General features: G+C 44.4%; 1 protein-coding gene across 3 annotated transcripts in view; it reads left to right on the plus strand.

Annotated features, from left to right (window-relative positions):
- Positions 1-989: 989 nt before the first annotated feature.
- Positions 990-27,827, plus strand: part of ccdc88c (coiled-coil domain containing 88C) — a 50,680-nt gene continuing 23,842 nt past the window's right edge. The window contains exons 1-11 of one of the 3 annotated variants that reach the window (XM_048974300.1): positions 990-1,732; positions 2,747-2,790; positions 3,074-3,174; positions 8,121-8,229; positions 20,837-20,906; positions 23,186-23,244; positions 24,752-24,835; positions 25,110-25,250; positions 25,813-25,988; positions 26,794-26,875; positions 27,382-27,540. In XM_048974300.1, coding sequence (XP_048830257.1) covers positions 1,729-1,732; positions 2,747-2,790; positions 3,074-3,174; positions 8,121-8,229; positions 20,837-20,906; positions 23,186-23,244; positions 24,752-24,835; positions 25,110-25,250; positions 25,813-25,988; positions 26,794-26,875; positions 27,382-27,540 — 1,029 coding nt within the window. In that variant the 5' untranslated portion in view covers positions 990-1,728. The remainder of the gene's footprint in view (positions 1,733-2,746; positions 2,791-3,073; positions 3,175-8,120; positions 8,230-20,836; positions 20,907-23,185; positions 23,245-24,751; positions 24,836-25,109; positions 25,251-25,812; positions 25,989-26,793; positions 26,876-27,381; positions 27,541-27,827) is intronic. The other 2 variants (XM_048974299.1, XM_048974301.1) reach the window with 2 other exon arrangements.

Genomic DNA, 27,827 nt, shown 5'->3' on the forward strand with positions numbered 1-27,827 from the left:
CATTTGGTAGATCATTCTTGACAGAAGAAACCAAATTCTCAAGTTCCTCATCACTGATGGAATTATATGTGTCCCTAACACAGAGCTCATACTCTTTCATTCTTCTTAAGATTGTTCTTCTTGAAACACCCATCAGTGTGGCTATGCAAGGCACAGGAAGTTGTGTATGGAGCATTTCTTTCAAACGTTGTTCTTCAATCAAAATCTTGGGTCGTCCTTTGGTGGCAGTGACTTCTTGTATGACACATGGGGCTGGACGTTCCAGATGTGCCCTCACAAGGTCAAAGAGCTCTTGCAAAGCCAGGGTGATAGCAGGAGGTACTTCAATGTGATTAGACAGGGCCTGCAGAAGATACAGCTCCTGATGACAAAGGAACTCCAGGTAATCCAAATTTAGTGGAGTCGCGCTGAATCCCATTTCTATTTTATGCAGAAGACTTTCGAGAAGGTGGTATCTGAGCTTTTCACAGAACAAATTATAGTTAATGAGGTGTCTAGATCTTGTCTCTGATCCACACACTAGGCCTACCATTCAAAAGTTTTAATTATGAAAATGAAATGTTTCTGTTTTGTGAGGTGCTTGTTCATGTATGATGATACATTTTATATAAAGTTAAATAAAATCCACCAAAAACACTTACTCAGTGGAGATTCCAATGTAGCAGGCAGACAACTTCAGACAACCATACTGCCAAATCCTAAATTTTACCCCCAGACAATTCATATAATACCGTTCATTTTAGTCTGCTTCTATATAATTAAGTAAAGAAAAATTACAGAATAAATGCATATTTTGAAAAAAGTTAATTTTCAGTTACTTGCACGTACACTCTTTCCGAACAGCGTTTTAGCTTTTACAACGCGGGACACCTGAGGGCGCTGTCGAGCTGCTTCTGCAGTTTAACACCCCAGATTTTTTCAGGTGTTTTCTTGTCAGTCTGGTTGCGCATTGGTGGTTTTGGGAATCGCCCCTCTCCCCGGTGTCGTCACTTTATGTCCGGGGATTTGATTGGCTGACGGTCACGTCGGTCGGACTGTCTGTGCGGCCGCAGGTCGGATGCTGAGCGCGCGGTGATAGTGAGTTAGTGAAGGTGCTTCTCACAGTGACGCTTTTCGTTGTCTGCACATTTATTTTTATGCCTTGCATTGGATTGAGCTGCCCATCTCTTTTTTGGATGCAATATACGTTTTATCTATATTATGAACTTGCAACTTGAAGTTTTTTTTTAACTTTTCGTGGAGTATTAAAGTGCAAAAACCTACTTTCTAGATATATGATTTATTACGGGGCGGATAGAAGCGTGTGCGATCTTGTTAACTAAACGAGCGCAAGGTAACTATTTTGCAGATAAGTAATCTCGGTTACTTTCTTCATTAGTACAGCATGAACTTTCCAGTTCATGTTGATGAAATGCTTTGAAAGGACTGGTCGACCGCTAAGGTAACTGTTGAAAAGTAACCCGATCTCTGTCATTTTGATCCGAAAGGTATAGTAGTGTGGCTGCTGAATTTCTATCGCTTATAAATGGGATTTCGAAGTGTGGACTTGGTGTCGCCCCATAATGACAAGCGTTTTTTACTTGGAGCAAAGCGCATGGAACTGGACGTGATTTGTAGATATATTTTCTGGATATAAAAACGCTGTGAACCTGAATACTACCTGTTTTTAAAAATGGATGTTACGGTGTCTGAACTGATGGAAAACTTCTTGGATTCCCCTCTGGTTGCATGGGTAAGTTTCGACTTTCAGCAACATTATTGCATACATCGGTTGTATCCATATAATATATAGGATTTAATAAATCAGCTGGCCTTACTGTATGAGCTGCCTGGTTAGACACATTAGAAAAGCGAAAGGTGAATTTTAAAAGCCATATAAATAGCTTTTATCCTATGATGACAATTAGTCATGTAGTTTTATATCTGAAATACAAGTGTTATTTATTGTTGTGTTTTCGGTTTTTGTAAAAATCAGCCACTGACATTAACTCCTAGTAGACATTAAACTTTGAATATTCTGCCCCAACCAGAGGAACATCGCAGATACGAAGCTGCCGTTATTATGCTGTATTCATACTTAATAACTTTCGTTTTAAATAATTTTTATAATGACGATCCACCACTATAATTTTGCCATAATTGTTCCTTTGTTTTCTCTTATTGTCTGACCCAAGGCAAATATGGCCCTTTGTAACATGCAGCCAAAATGTGAAACAGGAAGGGTTATTTTAAAATATTAACCCCTTGTCTGAGCAACCAGGATCTGTTTGCTTTGGGTTAATGGCTGATTGGTATATAGGAGCTATATCTGGCAGTAGTGAAGAAATGGGGGTTGGGTCTTTTATTTGGCATCAATTAGCCCACGACCTGTTTCCAGGAAGTTGTATGACAGTCAAGCCAGATATATTCATTCTTTTACTGTGCAGTAGTACAAGGTTTGTACCCCCCCCCCATTAAAGTAGGGTATGTCTGCCCATACTTCACTTTGTTTGTGGCTGGAAATGCCCTCTTTCTTTATTGCTCATCATGCACGTGGATGATAAATACTCAGCACTGATGATTTGCTGGTGTGCTCTAAAAGCCAAGATGTTCTTCTTGTATGACAGAGGGAAAACTTTGTGAACCCTTTGCCCAGCTTTTTGTCAGAGAAGGGAATTGTCATTGTATCGTGCTTCCGAAATAATGAGACGACGAATGTCGGGCTGTGCCACTACAGTGTGTACTGATGACGGATGTCATGTTATAGATGATGCGCACAATGATAGCGACGCAATCAAGCATCACTGCAATGTGGGTGGTACAGTATGATGTTACATTGTGCAGCACTTTTTAAGGCTGCCTCATAAACCCTGAGGCAGGGGTTCGAATTTCACCTCTGATCTGTATGTTTGCGTGTCCTCACCATGTCTTGTGGGTTTTGGTGCAAAGACACACAGCTATGTTAAATGATTGTGTGTGTGTGTGTGTGTGTGTGTGCGTGTGTGTGAGGGACCCGTAGCAATGCAGTGGAAAGCGCTGTTCTCTGGAATAAATGGTTGCTCCGTCCTGAATGCAACACCTCTTGTGTCTTTAGGTGAAGACCTTCGGAGCGCTTGGTGCTGGTTCTGAAGATAAGCTCGCGATGTTCATGGACCTGGTGGACGGGGAATTTCTGCACAAGATAATGACTGACATGTAAGAGACATCCTCAATATTTTATTGACTGAGAGTCAAGCTCCATTTGTCTAGTTAATTTGACTTTGATTTTGCATTTGACGTTTTTTTCTTCCTTCTTTAACCAGTCTTTAGATACTTGCATACAACTGCGAAACTAATATTTGATATGATGACTGAGTTGCTCAGTGTTTAGTGATGGAAGTGAATTTTCTGTAATTTTTGCTATTGGTAAAAATACTTGTTATGTGAAGTTATGTGTGTATCTGATATTTTGTTGGTTTTTTCAGTTTCATGAGTTTATTAACTGTAATATGGCACCTTTCATAAACCCTAGGCATGCTTTACAACAAAGAGGGGGAAAGTGTCGTCTTATTTCGGAGTACATCCGCGGATCCTTATTTGAAGTGTCTTTTATTTGCATGTTTGTGACCTCAATCTTACCTCACTGGGCTTTATTGTTATTTAGCTGAAGGGAGGGTGTGTCTCAACAAACATTGTCTAGACACTTGTATAGAGATGCATGTATGTTTGCCGTTACACACAAACATGTAGCCTCATGTCGTAGCCTTGTACTTCCTTTTGATGTTAAAGTGAATTAGCTGAGATTAGCGGTTAGTCAGTGTGTGGTTTATCCTGAGAACCCAGTGCTAGGATGCACACTCCCTGTACCACTGAACACGTAGCTTAATTCAAAACTAGGAGTGAAAATATGTCTGAAAGCCAAATGTGAATCGGAGAGTGAAACATGCGTCTGAGCTTCTCACTCGTGTTTTGTAGACACTCGTGCCACTTTGCATGTGCTTTTCTCAGGTTATCTTCTTGTCTCTCGCGTGTAGCAGGCATTCCTTCAGCCTGTCTATCAGATGATGTCATAAAGGTGTCTTTTCCCAAAAACAGCACCTTTAGAAATTATTCCTTCATTCCCGTTCAACCTATGATCAGTATGACTAAAGAAAACAGTACACAGTAGCTCGCATACATTCATGTAATGTGTGAAATGGTAATTACTGTGACCCAAAATTAGATAAGCAGTTGTGGGAATTAATAAATGAGGGACTTTTCCCTCAGAGGAGTATGAGACTCTCCAAGTCCAGATCCTCAGGTGCCAAGACCCAAACTCTGGTGTCACTTTCAGTCTGTTGTCTTGTGCATGGAACCACCCGGAAACGGAGGTCACATGACAGCCAGGATTATCTTTTTACATTTGTTCGCTCACTTTAACTGATGAATAAAAGTACTTTGAATTAACTGTTTTTATCTTCACATCCTAAAATTCAGGCTTCTTAAAAAATTAATTCAATGGAACAATTCTTCCCAGAAGCCAAACCATAAAAATGACTATACTGTATGAAACGAAATGCTTACCTGCTGAACCTGCTGTCAATATGATACCAGCTTCATTTCGGCGATTAATATAGTAACATAAAATGATGGCTCCGTTGTCAAATTAAATAAGTCTTCAAATGACAATAATGTGCACAATATCAAAGCTATATTTTCTTCTCTTGACTTTCATTTTTCAAAATTTTTTTCTTAATTTAAATTTTAATGATATGTTTTATTCAGTAGGCACCGTTGCAAATAATAGACCTACACATGCATTCAGCATTTAACTGCTGGAATCACAGGGGTGGCCAACCTTACCCGCAAAGGGCCGGTGCGTATGCAGGTATTTGGGGTACCCTCTAGGTCAGCTGTTCAAACCCAGGATCGAGGGCTCTTCAGCCAATCAGTCCTCTAATTAGTGATCTAATTAGGGAGTTGTAGCGAAAACCCCCACACGCACCGGCCCTTTCTGGAAAAGACTGACCAGCCCTGTCCTAAACGAATAGTTGACTGCAGAATATATATACACACACACACACACACACATCCTTAGCACTCTGGCTCTTAAATAAACAAAAATGAATCCTCAGGTCTCAGTTACAGAAGTTTTCCAACATAGTGATATATTTTTGTTCTGTCTCATTATGGTCTGCAGAGATTTAAATGTAAATTCAACAATCTTTTATGTTCTGTATTGGGAATCAACATGTCAGTATGTATAGATTCCCCACTGAATTTCTGCTTATGTATTCCACTTAAGAGATCAAATTAAACCAGACTGATTGAATCAATGCTACTGATGCTAGGATCACCTGAAAGAGAATTCCATGGAATATGCATTTGCCTCGGCTCTGCGTAGGACTGACCTTTCCAGGATTGACGTGTCGTGTGTTCAGAGAAGCCTTTCTGCCTATTACTGTTTTACTGAGCTGTTGTTTTAACACTTGTGGTCTTCCCATTAGTTTTAACGAGTCTTCTGACCTCTCTCATTAACAAGGTGTTTTTGCCCACAGAAATGCCACTAAATGGATGATGTTCTTTAATTTTGTCTTGTCTCACCATTCTCTGTTAACTCTAGACACCGTCTGAGATGCTGGAATCGCCATGTCTGCCACTGACAATCCGACAACATTCAAAATCACCTAGATCAGGCGTCTCGGCTATTTTAATGCTTAGCCAAACTGTAACTGAATCTCTCGCCCCTGTCTGCATGCTGCATGTATCCAGTTACAGCTGCATGATTCACGTTTTGGAGGAGGAGGTTTTTGTTAACAAGGAGGTACCTGACCGGCTGCTGAGGGCACCTCAGCCTCTCCATGATGTTACGTTTATTTGTTGGCGAATCACTTGTGACACTGACAGTCCAAGATCCAGTTCAGATAGACTCGTGACTTTGATGTGAAGCCATGGAATTAAATGCAAAGTATCCTACATTATGTGATTCCCAGAGCTCGGTCTGCTAGAGACCGTTTGGATGAGAAGGTTTTGGAAAAAGGATGAGGAGAAATTAACCCGGAATTAGAAAGTTTACATCCATATGTATCCATACTAGATGTGACGTATGTATGTACTAGTTATGACATGATGGGAGATTTTATACAAAATGATTAATCATGCCTTGGGAATGCTTATGTGCCATGAACTACTCTATTGGATGGATGAACATTGTTTTCAGTTTACTGGTGATGAACTTAATCCCGCCTGTACTTACAAACTATCAGCCATGTTTTCTACCCAGCTGACATAGCTTAACACAGATTCGTGAGTGATGGTTTCAAGTGACTCCAGCTGAATTAAAACTATGGTCTTTCCTCTCAGTGGGGTGTAGGTTTGTGTTCCACATCCTTATTCTGCATTGTTGGTTCAGACCCTGGTCCCGCGCTCTTTCTCTCCCTCGCTCTTTCTCTCCCCCATTCTTTCCTCCACCTCCCTCACTCTCCGTGCTCCTTCCAGCTGTGCTAATAGCCTGCACCCCCCACGCCACTGCGTTTTCAGTGCTTTTTCAGCGCTACCCTCTAGCCCATTTTCCCTTGGCTGCTTCCGAACAATCGCTAGCCTGCCTTCTCACGTTAACAAGCTATGCGGCCACCTTGACCAAACAAAGGCAGTGTGAGTTTGAAGCGGGAAGAAGGCGTCCTCCTGAAAATAATTCATGTAAGCTCTGGATAAGGTTTTCAGGCCTTGGGGGCTGCATGCTGCATAGTGTGCAGCACTGTTAGCTTGTACATGTGTGTTTTTAATATGCTTTCGGATGCTGTAATTCCTGCGACTGATGCATCAGTTACGCTAGCTGCAGCAGCATTGAGGCCTGACTGGAAACGTGTCCCCGTGGGTATGATTCTTGGGCAGTTAAGACTGAGGAGGGTTATTGTGTGGAACTCGAGGTTTTTGATGATAGGTGTGAGGATGTTCTGTTTTCCCCCATTGTACAGGCTGTCCACTCTCAGTCCACTGTCCACTCTCTGTCCACTCTCTGTCCACTCTCTGTCCACTCTCAGCCCACTGTCCCCTGCCCACTGTCTGTCCACTGTCCCCTGCCCACTGTCTGTCCCCTCTCAGTCCCCTGCCCACTGTCTGTCCCCTCTCAGTCCCCTGCCCACTGTCTGTCCCCCATCTGTCCCCTGCCCACTGTCTGTCCACTGTCCATCCACATGTGTTGAGTTAGGGTATTTCCAACCCTCTCAATTCATTACCTACATAATCCTCTCTGTATTGGAGTCCATGGTGCTTTTGGTCCCTGAAAAAAAGAGCAGGGAGAAACAGAAGATGAAACTGAGGGCAATATGGTAGCTGGTGGATGGAGTATTTCAAAAGATGTTAAAAATGCAGAGAGAAGGTCTGGCCCCCCGAGCTGTGTGGTAACTAAGGGCTTTCTCAACGGCACACAGAAAGCTGAGCCAAACTGGCAGGATTTGCATGCAGTCACCACAAAACTAATGTAAATGAGGAGGGACCGTCCATTTTAGTCCAAACCCCCTAATCTCTCCCACAGAAAGTCCACTGTAAACACTTCCCTGTCTATGTATGTTTTTATCTGCAGGATATAAATGTTTGAGTTCAGGAGAATCAAATGTTTTCCTCCCTTCTTGTGACTTTTACCAGTTCAATTAATGTATTTAATAGCCTAATTGGTGTTTTCATTACATTAATTTTGTTGCGCAGTCTTGCATGCTGTTTTCTCACAAAGGGAATATGTCGTCTTGCTGTGAATAAGAAAGGGAAGGCAGGTCTCCTCATCACCGTGTCATTTTTTTGACTTGTGAAGGTGCCAAGATGTAATTAGGTTCCTGAGGAGATCTGCTAAAAACAAAAGAAGGACGCGTGGTGGTGTCTCAGACCTCTGGGGTTTTGGGTTTGAATATAGTCCAAACTCTGGGTGTATTTCTACGTATATATTTCTATATCTGTATCTCGCTACATGCTGTACTTATACGCTGTGCTTATTGGAATAGGCCTGGTATCATCATGACTGTAACTGGATTACAGTTTATAAAAATGGATGGAGGGTGACTTTATCTACAATTTCCTGTTTTATTAATAGCCGGTACTGAGTGTGAATAAATGTCTTTTTGCAGCGTTGCAATCACTTACGTAACAGAGTTTCTGTGCAGTGAAAATGTTTCCGGTTCATTTTCCAGTGATCCAAGTCCCACATATCAGCGAGCGAACAAGAATGTCAACAACGATGTCAACCTTCGTATACAGAACCTGAACATTTTGATAAGACGCATCAAAAGCTACTATCAGGTGAGCTGGTCTGCACACCTGCCCTCTTCCCGCCTCATGGACGTTTGCCTGCTCTGACAGATGGGTTTAAAAATGTGTTTCTTTTGCCGTGTGTGTGTCTTCATATTTAGCACTTCTCAAATTATTAGTGTGTCTCCTGCATTTCAGGGGAGTGTGTTTTATGGCATGAATGCTGAATTCAGATTACAGCTGTTGACTGGACTCTCAAAGTGTTCATGCTAAGAAAAGGATTAGCGGTAAATACTGTTCCACGAATTATTATAAATAACTGGTAATTGAAATGTGTTTCAAAGAAGCTTTACCTTTACCTTTTGAAATGTATATTTTAAAAGTTAAATCTGGTGAGAAATGTTTCAATGCATGAAAAAAGTAGATGTAAAAATTTCAAAGGCTTTACCGGTTCAGATTTCCAGTGTATGTCATATGGAGCAGTAGATTCCCTAACCTTCACCAGCTGTGAATGCAGTTATTTTGGTTATTTAAGTGTAATGCAATTTCAGTACCCCAGTCTATGTTACTTAAATGAGTGCAGCAGTGCTTAAATAGAATGTACATTTGGAGAGATCTGAGCTCTCCTGGTTCAGGACTATAATGCTCTGCTTTACCTAGAGTACCTGTGGCTTGCGAAGCTAACTGGCTTTCTGCCGTGAGTGTGCAGTGCTTCAGGAGCACTGGGGGAGTTCCCAGCCCTGTCGCTTTCCGTGGACAGTGCTCCTCTCACTTCACTGCCGAGAACGGGACCCGCAGTTGTTTTCTCAGTGTGGTTGTTATGTCATTTTGTGGCTTGAGCTCTAAACACAGGTCACTGCGATAGACGTGAAAAGCCTCGTGTTTTAGCCTCAAACCCCCTTTTTTTTTCTTCGGTCTTGTCGAGATCATGTTTCTGATGTGGAATTTTGGACCCCAGAAGGGGGGAATTCCTTCAAAACGTACATTAATTTGTTAAGAGCCACTGTAAAGTTGTACAGTTTGTCGGCACTGAGCTTCTGTTCATCGTGGATTATTCGTTCCCCCCCCCGAGTGGAAACGAGATCAGAGTGTGCCGCTGTGTCAGGGCTGGGGAGGGGCTTTCTGTTGCCAGGGGTGGAGCTTGAACCCCAGTGCCCCCTCCCCCACTGCCCTCCTCAATAGAGAGCCGGTTGACCTCTTTGAAGTGTGAGGCGTGTTCTTGCCCAGTGTCTGTTTTGTCTGTTTCATTCTGCTGGCAGTGAAGAGTTTGCTAATGAGTAACTGGGTTGGGCGTGTGTGAAAGTGCACTCTGGACAGGCTTCCTGTTTGGTTGGAAAAAGTGCGAGCTGGAGGCTTTTTATCGGTAACACTGGGAAAAATGACCGAATGCAGGTGTTTGGGAAATGTGCAAACTACTACTTAGTTTGACTTGTATTTAGTACAGTCGAGCATTTCTTTGTGTGGATTCTACAATGATCCAATGTAAGAACTGTGCAAGAAGAACTCACCTAATCACCTAAAAGAAACAAATTGTTGTGATTCGAGGATTTTATAAGGTGGTGGTGGGGGGAGGGTGGGCATAAAAGGAGCCTTATTTCATACAGAATGTATTAGCCAATGAACTGGTGAGTGACGGGAGGGGGGCACCCCGTGAGCCAATCGGCTTTGAGATGTGGCCAGTGCCCCTGTGGCCCCTCTCCTAAATCTGTCACTGGTTCTCACACATCCAAGCCTAACGTTCTATGGCCTCTGTGGACTGTGGAGTGATTGTATGTCCCAGTGGCTGCCGGAGCTGGTGTGGAGGCCCGGCCCCTCATTGCAGCTTCTCTCTCCGTCAGGGAATCCTGCCACAAGCCATCCATCCAAGCCCCCACCTCCGCTCTTCTCCTCTAACGGCGTGTGGCGGTTCTGCCGTTCTTTATTTAGACCCCGGTTACCGCAAGACTCCTGAGCGTCCAAAGCTCCCCCTTTTTTTTGAGCTGGGAGATTTCGTCTGTTTCTTTTCTTTTCCTGTTCAGGTATTTAGAGATGATGAGAATGCGTGATGCTTTAAGGTGCTGCGCTGGAGGTGTCGGTTTCCACTGCGGATCAGAGCCCCCGGCAGCCAACTGACTTTTGGTTCAATGACCACAACATTATCATTGTCATTATCAATATTCCCATGTGGCGTCGCGGAGATCGACTGAGGTCGGATATGCGACCAAAACTATACTTTTGTCAAGTGGGCTTTGTTGTCACACTATCCATGCAGGAAATAACAGTCCCCCAGGACCATGGTGCAACACACAAACAGCATTCAGAAGGCGAGAGTTTACGCACTTAATGTGTAAGACACAGGACTGGACACTAGGGTTTATATACGCAGCACGATGTGCATGTATAGTCAAAAATGTGCATTATTTGTTTGTTTATTATACATTAATCATGTAAGTGCTAAGTCTTAACATGCATTTTTTGCAATGCTAGTTTCAATCCCCTTGAATAATAATAAAAAAAAAACTATTGAATAATAAATCTATATAGGACTAAATAAATTTTGAATGTCTTTTGTCTGTTACACAGACTTAAATAGGCTCTATCGCATAAGGTGTGCTCTCTGTGGAATGCCAGGCCACATATGCAGCTGCCTATGAAAACCTTTGCACACAAACTTGGGCGATTCCGAGTGGTTTGTCGCAGTCACCTAGTCCAGAAGGCAAAGGGAGATGTGGTTTGGTGTTTGGTTTCTGCACGTGGAAAAGGACTGAAAGGAATGAAAAACGGCTTTGCAGAGAAAGTGATCGTGAAAGAAAAAAATCTTTCACTGAACCTACAACTTCCTGTTGAGTCACTCATGAATATCTGAATGTGTCGAGCCAGTGACACTTTTGACTGCCAGCACAGTTTGGTCTCCCAGGCGGTTCTTGATGACTGATTACTTCTAATTGATGCTCTTACAATCACATATGGCCTTTCCCTGGGCAAACACGGGACAGCAGTGAGCGACCTCCTGAATGTAAAGTAGCCGTATCTCGGCAACCAGACCCGAAGTTAAGCCATTCCCATGTCTTTTCTCTAGTAAATTTCTGAAACACTGAAATGCAATAGGTGTAAAATATGCAGTTAATCGTTGAGGCGCCGTGCTGGACTGTCGTTCGGTTTTTAGTCGACGTAAGATGAGAGCCCTGTGCGGAGCAGTAATGTAAAGCCCTCGTCAAACATGGATCTGTGACATCCCATTAACCTTGACATAGGAAGCAATCTAGAATGTTCTTTGACAGGTTAATACACTTAATACTCCTGCTTAATCCCCCAAAGATTCTGGGAGATGTGTGTGGGTTTCCCCTTAAGTCTGGGCAGATTATCTATCGGCTGCTAGGTTATTCCTGATGGCAGTTTCTTCCCACAGATGCATTTAGAGGAAAATATGGCCTGTGCTTTACAGAAAAGTGGATGTTTGTGCCGTTCTGGCTTTTTCTGTTACTGATTGTGTTATTGATTGTTTGCTAGTCACGTTCGGGTTTTAGATCGTCTGCTTCTGTTGTGTTTCTGTTCTCACCGCCATCTTGGCTGCACTGTTGATCGGAATCCATCAGCGTCATCAATTTTGTATCATTTATTAAATAAAAATGCTTTTGGCTCAATATGTGTGTGTGTGTGTGTGTGTGTGTGTGTGTGTGTGTGTGTGTGTGTGTCCCTTGTCTAATCTGATTGGTCACTGGTTCATCACTGCAATCGTCTCTTGGAGCACTGCAGTGCTTTAGCTAGCCAAGATACCTGTGTAATTTTCAGTAAGAATGACACAAAAGCTTAATATTTTTGTGAACTGCTTTGTTGACATTTGTTAAAAAAATGGTTCCCAGCTGGATTATCCCTAATTTCGTTTTTGACTTTATCTATGAAGGTAATTTCCTCGCTTTTGGTTTCTTATTGGCTAATCCAGTATTCAGTTCGGCAACACCACTGGACTCCGTTATCCTTAAATTAATTACGTCTTTTCATTATCATGGACGAGCAGCATCTCACAGGTGCCTGACTCCCCCCTCTGAGATGCTGACAGAGCAGATGGCTGTCACACGCCAGCCAGCCCTCTGCAATCCTTTGTCCTCTCCTGTCTCTTAATGAATTAGTTCATCAGTCCGTCAGAAATATTGATTAAGTGAGGAATCAACAGGTGTTACTGATACGGTTTGGCTGAATGTCCCCATCGAAGTAAGTGGAGGACATTAATTTAGGGGTTAATGAATTAAATTGATGCTCTGTGTCACTTGGTTAAGAGTGAAAATAGCAAATGTGTTTCACTCGCTAAGGCGTGACTGACGTTGGTCACCATGCAGATGATGAAGACTAAGAGTAGGAGAGTAATGTATGATATACATCATCCCTCTCAGTGTGTCTGTGTGTGTGTCTGTGCGTGCGTGTGTGTATGTGTGTGTGTGCGCGCGCTCAGTCCAAATGTCTCAACAATGTGATAAAAAAAAAAAAATCTGTTATTTTGACATTGTGGGGACCATTGTTTCAGTCCCCACAAAGGGAAATTAAATATTATTAAAATCTGTGACTGCTGATAAATAGTAAAAAAGCCAAAATTCTTGTACTTTGTTTGGTTACTTATGGTTAAGGTTAGGGCTGGGTAGGGGTTACAGTCGTCATTATTGGGGTTAGGGTTTTGCCCATGTGTGAGAGTCCCCACAATGACATGAGTATGTGAGTGAGTGTGTGTGTTGTGTTTATCTGGGGAGATAAGTGTTGCGCTGGGTGGCTCTATCCCAGTAGAAAGGTTCTTAATCACATTGTTCACTGTTATTTCACCTTCACATTTACCTTCTGTGTATGTAACAGACGGATAAACTTTATTGCACATGATGTCCCCTCAGTGCCAGTCATTCATATGCTCGTCTTTTTTTTAAGATCGCTTTGTCCCATGACCAGTTACCAAGCAGTGGGGCCTCTGGGAGCCGACCAGTTACAATGGTTGCCAGGCACTCTTTGTTTTCCCAGTTGCAGCATGGTGACACAGAGACTCCTGTTCCCAGAGGTGTTGGGTTTCTCCCACCTCACCTGGAGAAGCCTGCAGCCATGTGGACGGGCGGAGAAGCCTGGGACAGCAACCATATCCATGAGAGGGAATTCCGTGCACGCACATGGAATGCGCCCCTAAATACAGGGCGTCCAGTTCTCATAATATGCATTAAAAGCAGTTGCATGGAGATGTGTCATCCTTTATTAACAGAAGTTTAATGTAGAATAAAGATATTCTTATTAGGAGCGTAACGGTACATCAAATTTTTGTTACGGGTCTTTAGGTTCGGTGCGCATGTGTACCGAAGGAATGCAGCAAATGCGGAACCATAGTGTGTTGGTGTGTTTCCCCGCGAGCAGCATTCGGGAAGGGGTGGATGGATCCGCGCTATTACGCATGCGCGCCCACAAAGATAAAGGTCAGTTAAACTGGGATACCTTAAATCCGTCCGAGTTATCTGGCTAAGCAAGAAATCCTGCTGTTTGAGACGGGTCCAAGGCATTGCTAAATGACTCTCTGCCTCATCAGTTAACTCGGGCGTGACGTCATTCCCAGCTCTGGCTTCCGATCCCTTGGCACAGTGGAGCGCAGCCTGACACTGAATGTGTGCTCATGTCTGTCGGCACTAGGAATGGCTGCTCCGTCACCCTCTCCTGCTCTCCTCCCACCTTCAGAGTGCCTGGATGTCAGCCCCCCCCACTTCCAGGAAACCCCCCCCCTCCCCCGCCAAACCTTAAACTGTAGCCGTGGGAAAGTCAAAAACAAAGCCTCCCCAGCTTTGATTTAATTCCCCTTCATTTTGCCCCCCGATTCCTGTGACCCAGATAACAGAGTGCATTTGGCCGTTCTGCACTTTCCCTGTAGCAGAAACACGGACTGTCTGCACATTGGGAAGACATTGCATTAGACATAAATCGGAAAAAAAACGTGACTAAATAATGGGCCGGGGCTTCGCTAAGAACATCCGGGGTCTCATGAGGCCGACCCAACGTTGCCACTGAATGTCGGACTATATATCGGCAGACTGACTTACTGCACGACTCGCATTCTGTGATGGCGCCAAGTTGAGTCATCAGCTGCATCCGTTTGACCAGCCCATCCTCTGCCAGTGGTTGTTGCTGGGGATTCCATGGCCGTACTCGTAAATGTACACCTGCGTCAACAGTGGGTGTGGCTTAATTAGCCAGTTCTTCCAATTAATAGCTGTGTCTACATACTCTTGGCCATATATTGTACCATAAAATAGATGGATTGACATATCAAAGGGCTTGGCCGATTTGCTTTTATGAGATGGGTGGAGACTGATATAAAACGTGCGAGTATTATTTCCTAACAGTCTTCCCAAAAAATACCGTGAAGCTTTTCCTGCGTTGAAGCTGAAGCAGACTTAGAGGTGAATGAAATGGTACGTTAGTGTGATTACGCGCTAGGGATCCATAATCAACACATAGAGTCTAATCATGTGCGATTTAGCCTTATTTTGCTGTAGGTTCAGACCTTGTGAAATTTGCTTAGACACAACTTCTGGATCTGACACGACTGCTCTTCTGTATGCGGCGGAGAGGCCGTTTGGGGGGGTGGGGGTATTTGTCCTCTATATGATGGTGGGAGGAAGGCCGTGAGTTCACCCCCTGTTGGGAGCCACTCAAGCATGTTTGACATTGCAGTCTGCTGAGGACGCGTCACCTTTGGTCGTCTTGTGAAATACACATCAACGTGGACGGCACCCGCTGTGAAGGGCATTTCCTGTGAAGTGCTGCAAAATATTTGATTTACATGCAGCATTAATTCCCAATAAATAAATGATGCTTTCTTTGCAGTTTGCGGGGGTGCCGCCTTAAAAGTATCATATTGGGCTCCCAACCCAGACATGCTCCAGATTTTTTAGGAATCTCCCCCCCCAATAATACCTCTGGCCATTTGCAAAAGTACACATACATGCACTGTGCATTATAAATCATCATTCGCTCATTTTACACACACAATGCTGAGAGCAAAGATTGGGGGTTCGAGCACAGGGTTAGGACATGTACGTAGCACTCTTGGAGTTTTATTGGTGGGAGGGGGCAGGTTTAAGGGCCTTGCTCAGCCCAGTAGCGATGTGAGTATTCCACCGAGCCTTGATCCAGCGACATCCTGGTTACAAGCACAGCGGTCGACCCACTCAGCCACACACACACCACCCTTTGTTGCTTCCTGTGCTACATAATAAATCTCAAAAATGGAGGTTTTAAATACCGGCCCCCGCTAATGAAGCCCACGCCCGGGTTGCTTTAATGGGACCCCCTGCCCCCCCCCCCCCCCCCCCCCCCCGTGCTGCGTCTGCTCTCCAGATCGCTAAGTGGGTGATGATAAGACCCTGATGCAGGGCGCTTGATCCCATGTGGCCCACCTGCTTATGGTGTGCTTCTCTCCGCTTTTATGGCCATGTGCTTTGCCGGAAGGCACCAGAACGTGTCCCGTTATCCTTTTGAAAGCAAAAAATGAACGTCTGGTTTTGAACTTCTGACTGCACGTCAGGCCCGTCTGGCAGGGTGGTGTTCATCACTCTTAGCTCTTAGGGTAGAAACATTAAAACTGTTGAAAGGCCCCTTGAATATCGTGAAACATCATCTTCCCTCCATGCCGGATGTTTTCATTCACTCCATCAGTATTTTCATTGGCTGCTGTTGGTTTCTGAGATTTCCCGGATTCCGTCTCTCTGACTTTGCTCTTTAGAGGCTGCTTCATGTCTTAATAACAGTGTTTCCTCACCCATTCTTCAGGGACCCCCAAACAGTCCACTATTTTTTGCTATAAACAATCAGGTTCAGGTATGGTATGTCGGGTACCAGGAGGGAGCAGAAATGTGGGCTGCTGTGGGTCCCTGAGGAGTAAATTTTAATAGTTAGCATCAGTGTGAAGCAGCCAATTGAGACAGGATCCCGAGGTCAATCCCAGCTAGATACTTGAGGCTCCAGACAATGAGCTGAACAGCTAATGAACACAATTGTTCTACAAAACTTTCTGGTGATGAAGTTTGGACACTGACAGTTAAATCATATCATTTATATTTTTACACTTTACGCATTAACGGAAGGGCAGTCAAAGTTTACACCAAACCCTTAATTTTAAAAAGCATAACATTATTACTTCGCTTCATTTCATCATAAAAATATTGACAGACTGTTCAGTGGCTAAATATCATAACTTGCAGTATTTTGTGTTATTTGAAGGCTTAAGTTTTTTTTTGTGCTGTGCTGTTCATCTGAAGTCCAGCTATGTGTTCATTTTGCCTGCCTTTTAAAACAAAATCCCTTTCAGTATCCATCTACCTGCAACCTGTAGGCTTTTTGTCTTCGGAGATTAATATCTCTGTCAAATTGTTGTATATCTGCTGGTTATCCTGCCGTTTCATCTCTCCATCTTTCTCTCTTGATATCACTTGATGCGATGTCTGTCCATCTCTTTTCATTATACCCTGGTAAATACTTCATTGTTGAAGGTGACTTTTAGTGTCTTTTGGGTTCATTGCGGATGCGTTTTTGTTTTTGTGAAATTCTAGTTCTTGGTAGGTATTTTGGGCCTGTGGGTGTGTAATTAGTGCCAAAGGCTTGTGTGAGATTTAAAGTGGCATATACTGCCGCATAGGCATGTAGTTCTTTTAAGCTCCAGTGGCATTTGTAGGATTTTTTCCTTACAAAGGAAAGTCATTTAATTCTCCCCTAGTAACACAGCACAAATGCTGCACTAAGAATTAGAGGAGAATGGACCGACTTTGGGGAAAAACAGCCGCTTCCTACCCATTCTTCGTCGGTGCTGTCGGGTTCCTGCGTCATCGGCTGGTGGTCTACAGATCAGCTTCTCATAGACCTCTCTGCATGGAGGCTCTGGTCCGCTTTAAATGCGGGTCTTTTTGGGTCGGAAGTAGTCCAGCTGGGCCATGCGCCCTGAAACTGCCTTGCTTAACCTGCCCGAGGCTCCATTCAAACAGCATTTGTACTGAATATAATTTTGTGCACATTCAGATGCAGAAGTGATGCCTGTTGTAGATGTGGGTGTTCAGACGACTACTCTGCTCACCGGAGTGATTAGAGATCGGCAGCAGCTCGGGCTGCACGATATGACATCACAGTGTGTTCACCATGATATGGCACACGTGCACTAATCACCAGAGCTTTAGATAACGGGTGAACACCAGCTTCTCAGTGCTATATGGATGTTTACTTAGGCCCACAGTTGAGATAATTATTCTAGCGCCCATAAGTTTGCAGCAAAGTCAGTAGATCATGCCACCCACTGATCTGGAGTGATATAAATATGGCTAAAACAAATGCAAAATATGCCAAACTTCATATTTTACTTCGGAGTAAACCTAAGCCATAAGTGTATCAGAATACCATATCGCTGGACAACAGCAGATTCATCTGATAGATATATACATGTCAGATATGGGATATTTAGGTAATAGTGTTTATCCAGAGTTGGAAATAGGAGACTGAAGGTAAGACTTCAAATGACATGCAGAGAAAATAGATTTTTTTTCCCCCCAGTCAGTGGAATCATTAACAGCTGTATCACGATCACAAAGCCAGATTTCTTGCTTAGCCGGATAACTTGCTTGTTTTAAGGTGGTTTAAATGGACTTTTTCTTCGTTCACTTACATCTAGCCAAGAATACCTTAATTCGGACAAGTCATGTGGCTTACTTTGATATACATGTGAACAATATGTTTTGCCGTAAAATGGCAGGATGATTGGTTTGGGCAGTGACAGAGCATGTGATGCAGTGTATGTGTCAGATACAGAATGGGCAGGCGGTACGGATTGGGCAGTGACAACGCCAGCTGTTTGTCTTGAGGTGTTTCACTTCTGGTTTGTTATTTATGGCATGCTGTGTTTATCAGTCCTGTAAACGTTTTTGTTTTAGACGTTTAAAAGGCAAACTTACGTATTCCAGTATTCAGTGTTAATTAATGGCGCTTCTATGTGTATTATTCAATTGTCAAGCTATAATGATTTGATTGTGACAAACCTAGTTACTATTTATATGTATATTCTAATGCTGAATTATTTGTTTCCTTAGCAAATATACATCTGCTAACTGAATAAGTAGCCTTAAACATTTTATTTGATGGCCTAGGAGGTTAGATGTACGATGGGGCCTTTTTAATTATGACTTAATTTAAGCTGATCACTGCTTTTGAATTTGTTTCTCAGTCAAACTGAAATGGAAGAAAAGGTCCAGGACTGGATGCCAGTCCACTGCCGGGTACTTACACACACAATGGGCAATTTAGAGGCGCCAGTTAGCCTGGCTATTTGTTTCTGGCTTGTTCCACACGGGGAGAACACGCAAACCCCACGCACAGAGCAGATACAGGAGACAGCAGTGCTGACCAATGAGCTGCCTGGCAAAACAACCGCTTCAACAAATGATCCAATCATCTAATGTGTTTAGGGCGAATATGGTTGTTTCTCCTGGAGCTAAGAAGATCGTAACAGTTCAATTGCCTTGGGCAACTCTTCTGAATGGTGCTATATAAAAATTAATTAATTGAATTAGAAATGAAAGCAGCATTTCTGTGCCAGCTCCTTCAAATGTAAGAGCTCCAGTTTTCCATCCCTCCTGTAGAGATTTGGTTAAAGAAAAGGTTGCTGGCCAACAATCGCTTCTCGTTGTTTAGAATCATTAGAGGGTGTGATTTCACCTCCAGAAACGATTAGGCTGGTCTCAACAACAAGTTATAATGTAACACTCATGCCTTATATATACACCACCCACTTTATTTGGACTATGCTGCATCTCTTCTTTTTTCCCTCTCATTTTTCTGTTTTATTTGTTTATTTATATTACTGTTTTTGATGACAGATTTCACCGCCTTGCATTTATTTCACTGCAGGCTTTAGTCTTTACTATTTGTCACCTTGTATGTGACAAGTAAAAAAAAATCCTTGAACCTTTGGCCGAGCTCAGGTGTGGTACTGCAGTGTGTGTGATTGGGGGAGAGGGGCAATCGCACCAGTGATAAAAAGCGGAGGGCAGACATTATTTGGGAAAGCAGAAGACAAAGCGGATGATGTCATGGCCTTGGTATGACTGCACCAGACTAACCCCCCCCTTTTGACATGTTGGTGAAACCCACCTTTGTCCTCATAAAAAATGGAGCCCCTTTGCTCTTTGTGTTTCGGGATGTGTTTTCACGGGGTGGGGGTGTATATCACTGGAGACGACAGAGCCATCGGTATTCTCCACGCCATAAATAAAGGATGACGGTAGTGAAGATGTCGGTACACCTGAGTGGGACCTGCTCCAGTGGGATATCGGCTCTGCACAGGTGGCTCGCGGTTTGTGTGGCGTCCCAAGAGCCCGACCCTCCTGTAACAAAGCTGCTTTCTGGGCAGGGGAGGCAGAGGCTGGGTGACCTATATCCTTGGGTTATTCTCTAATGGTGAGCCTGCAGTAATGTGACCCCAGCCAGTGCCTCTGAGTTCCTGCTTTAATACGCGTCTCAGAGCGTCTAATCAACCTCTCGTTTTATTTTTTACACCATGTAATCCGATCATATTCAGGCGTAATTCGGTTCAAAGGGACCAGTTGGCCGTCTGTCGTATGTTTCACTCTACTTATGTTGTACGGCGATGAACCAGTCAGAGGTGTCATCTTACGGTTATGGTGCTCGCATGCATATCCTATGTTTCTGTATCAGCATCTTCCAGTATGCAGTAGTACCTGTTTAATGCCTGAATATGCTGTTGTTCTTGTTGATAATGATGAAGGATGATGATGAATGATGATAAAAAAATTAAGGTGTAAGGAGGAAGGATTCCATTGTAGTAACCTTTGAGCAAATATTTTGCTATTTAAATCGATGCATTTTTAAGCCACTTAAATCATGAGCTCAGCAGCCAGGCTCTTATTTTAATTGAGAGACACTGAAATGATTTCATTTTATGGGGTAGCAAATAGCATGTGTTATTTTTTTAGCGAAACATGAGTGGAACACCAAGTGCCCTGTAGACAGAATGGGGGAGAGATGGTGTTTTATAGCCATTGAAAACTTTAAGGTCATTTTGAATATACTTTTTTGACTTGGAGATGATTGGTCTAAATACGTTTTACAGTTGGCTGATGTAATGTGAATAATGATAGATGTCACTCCTGAAGTTCAACATCTTTATTTTGGACTGCTTTGTGCTTTGCGTGTGTCTTTAATTTGGCGTGTGTGTGTGTGTGTGTGTGTGTGTTTGGAAACAGGGGAGCTGTGGTTCCCAGATGTGTTCGGTCTTGTCTGTTTGGTGCTGCACCGGTTTCTGGGTGTTTAATCGCAGCCTTGGACTCTTCTCTTTAGGCTATTTGTGGCTGTGGGCGGAGTGGCTTGTGCAGTGATGGAGTTTGGCCTCCTGTTCCTTGAACGTTCCCCTTGCAAATGAGAGGCTGTCAGTCCTTGTCAAGCTTTCCTGTCTCCCTGTGTGCTAATCTAGTTTCTTTTCCCGTCGTGGTCTCCAGTGTTTGTTCTGCTCTGTCTGTCTCTGAGAGTCCATGTGTGAGTGCGAGACGCTATGCTACAACTGGTCTCTTACTGGGTTTAAGAACATGCTGTGACCGTACTGGTCCAGAAGCCGTCGTCCGCTACATTCCGCTTAACCGGCGTCGTTCCCGTCCTTCTGTTTCAGGAGAATCTACAGCAGCTTATCGTCATGAACCTGCCCAACGTGCTGGCCATCAGCAAGGACCCCCTGTCAGGTAACCCTGCAAACCTCATTTATGTACAGCTGCAGGAAACGCTGGAAACGGTGGAAGGAAATAATGGTGCTGCAGGCCCGGGGTGTGACGTACATACAAAGCAGGCCGAGGGTGATGCCATGTGACAGGTGCAGCCATGCTGTAAGTGCACAGTACATATAAATAAGTTGGTGCCACTTTACAGCAAAGAGTTTATGAATGTTTTATAATATGGTTATTAAATAGGTTGTAACACTCTAAATTATTAATAGACAGTTTTAAACAAGTTATAACAGTTTTCTTTTTATTAATGAGTTACTGCCATTTACAAGTGGCAAAGGGTAACCTTGTAAAGTGGTACCAATAAATTAAAAAACAGTAGTCCATCCATCCATCATCTAACTAATTACACTAGTAAGGATCACAACTAACCGGTCTTGTAGACAGAGTCGCAGTGACAGAGACTCAACTGATGGACTGAAACAGAAGAATCTTGGTCTGGGTTTTTACTTTCTGGATCTGAAATACCCGCCTCTGGTAGAGCAATATGACAGTAAATATATTGCAACATATCTATAGTTATGTTTAATCATGGGGTGCAAATGATATTGACAGTGGAATCTAAAAATAAATATAAATATGTAGCAGTATATATGAAAAAAAAAAAAAAAAAAAATATATATATATATATATATATATATATATATATATATATATATACACACACACACACCGTGTGAGGTGTATACTGAGGCAGGGCAGTGACATGGCTGGAATGGTGCTTGAGAAGTCGACGGTGAGGTCAGGTAGAAGATGGGTCCTTCTCCATGGTCATCACAGGTGCTGTTTGTCCGGAGAGGTGGTGTTCAGGGGGCGGTTGAGGCCTTCTGTGAAGTTCACACCACCAGATTTGGATAATTAAAGCCTATCGTCAAAGGAATGTGTTTTAAGCAGCTTGTTTGTTTTAAAGGACACTGGCTATCAAGATGGCAATCAATTAGTGATTTATCGTTTAGTCGTTTACTCTTTTGATTGAGCTTCTGGGGCTTGGGAATGTGGTCAGGAAGGATGCATGTGTCATCATCTCTTACTGGGGGCAGGAAGAGGGAGAGGCAGGAAAGACCTGGCTGTAGCAAGTTGCTGATTCTACAGTCTGGAGCCAGTGAAGTGGAAGGCTGCGATCGTCCTCGTTTACGGTGCCTTCTTCTGGTGGCTCCTGTGCAGCTTTGCTTGCACTACATGGATGTCACCGACCCCAAGGTCTCTTGAGGGTAAAACCGTGAATGTACCACATACCTCACGTGATTTACTGAAGGTGAGGCATAACTGCCCACATGCGCAAGTCATAAAGAAACAAACGGCTTTAAACAAATAAAATGTAAATGATGTTGTGTCAAGGAAAACAAAAGGCCAAACTTTTTAATTTTCTTAAACATGCTGCAAGCATCATTCCGACCTAAAGCATGTAACTGATTCACGTGAACATTTGAGGAACGTAGCATTTGTCTGGATAATGTGTTTTCGCCCATTTAAAGGCCACAAGATTGTCTCGAGTCTGGCTGAATCTCAGATTGGCTCTTTTCCAACTGTCCTGTCGGTATATTGAAATCCCTGGGACGCCTGACCCACGGGGCATGTTGTCCCCTTTGTGTTCAGTAGCGTGCTTTCCTTCATATTGCATGGCGTTTGGGATGCAGCCAACATTTTTGCTTTGCATGTTCCTTCCTGTCAGTATGAGGGAATACGTTTATCAGAATCGCCTGATTGACTTTTTCTTACCCTGACCGATCCTGATGAGCTAAGATTTGCGATGAATAAAGACATTTTTTCCCTCTCTGAGCATCGCTAATAATAGCTGCGGCGAGAACATTGGTATGTAAATTGATTCCAGCTTTCTGTATAGGTTAGCTGGTGTTTTGTCTAATGCGGTGAGTTTGTGTAGACACCCTTATGACGCTCGCATGCCATTCAGGGTGGTCACATTGCGGTCTGTAGCCATATCGTAATGTAGACCAGCAAGGCGTTATGTGGCAGCAAATAGTCATTTGGATTTTGTTGGTGTGCAGGGCCAGGTTTCCTGTTTCTGGTGCCCCAATCAAAAAGTCACCTGTAGTGTAGTGACTGTTTGTGGCCAACAGGGGGCTCCGTAAACCTTGGGGGCCCACACACAAATACATGGTGTGAGTGGCGGTAAACACCACCTCTGCTGTTGTGTCACCCCCTGAAATGTAACTTCTTGTTAACCGGTATTTCTGATAATTGCCCCTTAAATTCAGCATTTTCCTGTTTTTGTCCGATAGCGAAAAGCATGGAAGAAATGAAGAGGCTGCTTCTGCTAATGCTGGGATGCGCTGTACAGGTAACCCCCCCCCCCCACCCCACCCCACCTCACCTCTGCTGCATCCTCATTGCAAACTGCTTCCTGTCTTCAGGCGGAGAGCAAACGGAAAGGTCTCCTTCCGGCACTGAGAAGTTTCACCTTCTTATTCCGAGTTTGGGTTACCTGAGTGAATAAGGATGGAGACTAAATATAACACATTGTCTTTGTCATTGTATGCTGTGCGCGCTGTCCTCAGGCTATGAACATGATCTGTTCCCGGAGTGTGTATTTAGGTCGAGTTTGTAGGTAAGTCGCAACAGAAATGATACATAATAATAATAATAATAATAATAATCAATAATAAAAGTAGGCTGGCCCCCCATCCTGGGTTGTTCCCTGCCTCGTGCCCATTGATTCCGGGATAGGCTCCGGACCCCCCGCGACCCAGTAGGATAAGCGGCTTGGAAAATGGATGGATGGAATAATAAAAGTAACTACATACGGCACTGTACTGTACCTTGAGCCAATGGACTGCTGAAGCCGCGCAATGTTTTCACAAGCGTAAGAAAGTAATGTGTCCTTCATTAAAACAAACCATTGTATTTAATTCAAATTTTTAATATAATAGGCTTAATGGCAGTCTGCTCGTATGTACGAGTTGTCCGTAAGTCTGACGTTCTTAACCTGGGAACTGCCTATATAACGGAAAAAATCGGTGCTTTTTCTGTCAATGCTAATTGCTATAAGACAAACAGAACAATCCGTATATTATAGATATACAGCATGCAGCTGAATAATGATCTAACGTGGACCTTGTTGTCCCACTTCTGAGCGTGTCTCCCCGTGACACTTCTGTCACACAACAAGTTCATGATATAAAAACACACCTCTGGTGTGTCTTCAGTCTCAAACCGGCAACATGCAACCGAACTCCCATCCATCTCATGTAAAAACACTAATTCATCTCAGAAATGCATTTGTGTTGCGGTGTCTGGTTTCCTTGCGTGAGCTTTTGTACGCTCCGTCCTTCCCCTTATTCTCTGCCCCTTCTGGGGGCAGTTAGATGTACTCGTTTTTCCTGTTTCTGCAACGGCAGGGCGCGTGGAGAGAGGGAACCGGTCATGAGCGCAAGCCAGGGCAGAGTCTGTCAGACCTGTCGCTTGAAATGGTGCCCGAAGACATTTGCATCACTTTTACATAATGCCTGAACGATGGCCTGTGTTCGAATATCCAGCCTGGGGTTATCCAGCGAGAAGAAAGCGAGATTAAGTCATAGATGGTTATTCCTGGAGACTGATGAATTTGACAACTGTTTAGACGTTGAATTACATGAAAAAGAGGGTCTCCCTTGAAAACTCGCTTAGCTGTGCTGATAGGAATGGATGATGTAAACACCGGCACACATCATGGCTTCTCTATACCCCGGTGAAGACATCTTCATCCAAACAGGTTCCCTGCTTTGTGTCAGTACTCAGCTACCAATTAAATGAATCCAGGTCCTTGGATGAAAAGTTGCTGCTAAGCTGAATCGATTCCTTGTTTCCAGTGTGAGCAAAAAGAGGAGTTTATCGAGAAGATCAAGTCGCTGGAGATCGAAACGCAGGCCGCCATCGTCACACACATACAGGAGGTGGGGGTGCGGCCAAGTGTCTGTCACTGCATGTTGGTATCTTTCTGGGAGCGTATGAATGAGGATGTTGTGTGACTGTTTACAGACTGACAAATCATGGTTTCCGGGTCTCTGTGTACTGGCCCCATTGCCTTCATCCCTGTGAAGAATGTCTTAACTTTCATACTATTTTGAACCTGTCATTGCATACGAAGAATCGATGTTGAGTGTGGGATTAGGGCTGGACATCGGTTATAGATGACTCCACCGAAGCTGCTCCCTCTGTCTCGGGAAGGTGACCCACAACCAGGAGAATGTGCTGGACATGCAGTGGATGGACCTGGCGGAGCTGCCGGCCCCGGAGCTGGACGTGCTGTCCCGGGACATGGTGTCTCACCTGCGCAAGCTCATCGACGAGCGGGACGATTTCGCAGAGGTGACCCCCTGCCCGAGCATAATAACCTCAAAGTGAAGCCCCCTACCCCTAAAGCCCAACAACACCGTGTTCAGACTGCCTTATGTGACACGTGAAATTGAACACGTCCGAAGAACCAGAGGCATCCCACCAATCTCTATCAGCAGGGCCAGCCCAAGGTGTTAGGGACCTAAGCGGCCACCAGGGGGCCTGCCCATCTGATCAGGAAAGGCTTTGCTTGGCCCTGGCTATCGTTTGATCTAGCTGCTGGTTTAAATAGACCACACTAGTTTTAACGTGAAATATAGTTAACACCTCTATTCAATTACCTCTATTCTCGATACTTAATTGCTGGCAGTCATCTGATGGCTTTTTGGACTAAACTGCATGTGTTTAGCTTACAGTACGTTCATTAAAGCGTCGTTTGCACACGAACTCAATGAGCCCATGCAGCTCATCGAATTGACAAGCATATAGGACTGAGGCAGCAGCCGTTGCGGATGTCAGGGACAGACGTTGTTGTTGGCTGAGCCGCTCTTGTACTCCTCTGAGACCTGCCCGGTCATACGCTGCCTTCCCCCAGGTGATCGTGGAGCTGACCCAGGAGAGGGACTACCTACAGTCCCAGCAGATATCCGGCGGCTCCCGGAACTCGAACCCGGAGCATCCGGCGGTGCCGCTCAGCAAGGAGGACAGGCAGCACTTGACCGTGGAGCTGGCAGACAGCAAGGCCAGGCTGCGGCGTTCCCGGCAGGAGCTGTGAGTGCCGGCAGGTTAACGGGCACCGGGAAAACATTCTCCGCTGATTCGTGGTGCTTAAGTCCGCGCTATACGGTGGTCACATGATTCATACATATGGAGCCGAAATTGCCACAGTGGTGTGAGGCTTGGCAGGTGAGGAGCCCGTGCCTGTGATCAGAGATTGCAAGTTCGAATCCCAGGCTTAGTTGAGTAATGGCGCTACTGGGCGCCGGAGCGCGGCCCTTAGGGACCGGCTGACCCTGATTTTACTATGTAAGTGGCCTTGGATTAAAGCTTCTGATAAATTACATGTACATTTTTATTTTTTATGGGAAGCAACCATTTGTGATGGTTTATCGATAGTGGTCTCTCTTAATGAAAAGCATCTGTAAAATCGGAATGTAATGTCCGTCATTTTCCGGCTAAGCTCCGTATATGCAGGCTGGATGCGATTAATATTCAACAGCGTGGCAGCTGTGTGTGGCGTGTTGCCAGGAGACGCCGACTGTCACATGTGGGCCTTTGTCTGGCTGTCCAGGTGACAGCCAGTATTGGCATATTAACTGGAGTCCCCTGACTGCCGGGCCCCGATGCATTTTTCATATTCTGACCAAAGGGCCCACAGCAGGAGAGCTAGTGAAGAAGCACCTGTGAGGGGGGTTAGGGCTCGAACCCGCCCCTGCATTTACATAGCAGTAAATTGCATTTACATAGCAGCATTTACATAGCAGTAAAAAACCCCGCATGCCCCCTGCGTCTGTCTCGTTAGTGCGATGAGGGGTGACCCTCATCGCCAGTCAAATGTCCGCTGTCCCGACTACAGGGAGGAAAAGACGGAGCAGCTGATTGACGCCAAGAGCGAGATCGAGAGGCTGGACATGGAGATCCAAAAACTCAAGCAAGAGGTTAGTTTAGGGAGAGATGGGGCTGGGGGGGGGGGGGGGACAGTCACGTGAAGGCAGAAGTTTCTTGGACCTCTTGAGTTGTCCTGATGGAGGTGCCAGAAAGCCTTGACCATTAAAGCTGATGGGGGTTACGTTCTGATAAACCAAATATCAACAAAAATATCGTAAGGTGAAAATGCATTTTAATACAGTACCTACCCTAACAGACATCATCGCCTAGCCTAGAACCTACCTTAAACATGCTTAGAACACTTAAATTCTTCTACAGTTGGGCAGAAACATTAACACAAAGCCTACTTTATAATAACGTGTTGAATATCTCATGTAATTAATTGAATAATGTACTGGAAGTGAAAGACATTTACCCATCGTAAAGTTGAAATATCGTAACACAGGCCATCATAACCCAGGGAGCGCCTGTACTATGTTAGCATTAGCATTAGCTTTAGATGTGTTTTGTTGAGTTTTATTTCCCATGAAACGTCACCAACGCCTCCCGCGGGCAGAACACGCAGCTGGTGGTAGAGGCCCGGTCCGCTCGTGTGTATCGGGACGAGCTGGACGCGCTGCGGGAGCGAGCGGGTCGCGTGGACCGGCTGGAGACTGAGCTGACCCGCTGCAAGGAGAAGCTACACGACGTCCACTTCTACAAGACCCGCGTGGAGGTGAGACCATCTCCACAGGCCTGGCTTCCCATAAGGAAGTGGGGCGTGGACTTGGCCAATCAACCCGTGTGCCAGATGTTGTGTAAGAAATCCCCAGTTCAGTGCTCTGCAGGCTGCAGTGTCTGTGGTTTCAACAATCCATTAAGCTACTTGCAAGACTTAATTAATTGGCCCAGCGGGGTAGGATGTTGTGTCTGTTATTGGAAGGTTGCTGGTTCAAATCCCATGGTTGGCAGAGTGATGTCACCGTTGGCCCCTGAGCAAGGCCCGTAACCCTAACCCTGTAA

This window comes from Brienomyrus brachyistius, chromosome 14 (genome assembly GCF_023856365.1).
Source record: "Brienomyrus brachyistius isolate T26 chromosome 14, BBRACH_0.4, whole genome shotgun sequence".
Lineage (NCBI taxonomy): Eukaryota > Metazoa > Chordata > Actinopteri > Osteoglossiformes > Mormyridae > Brienomyrus > Brienomyrus brachyistius.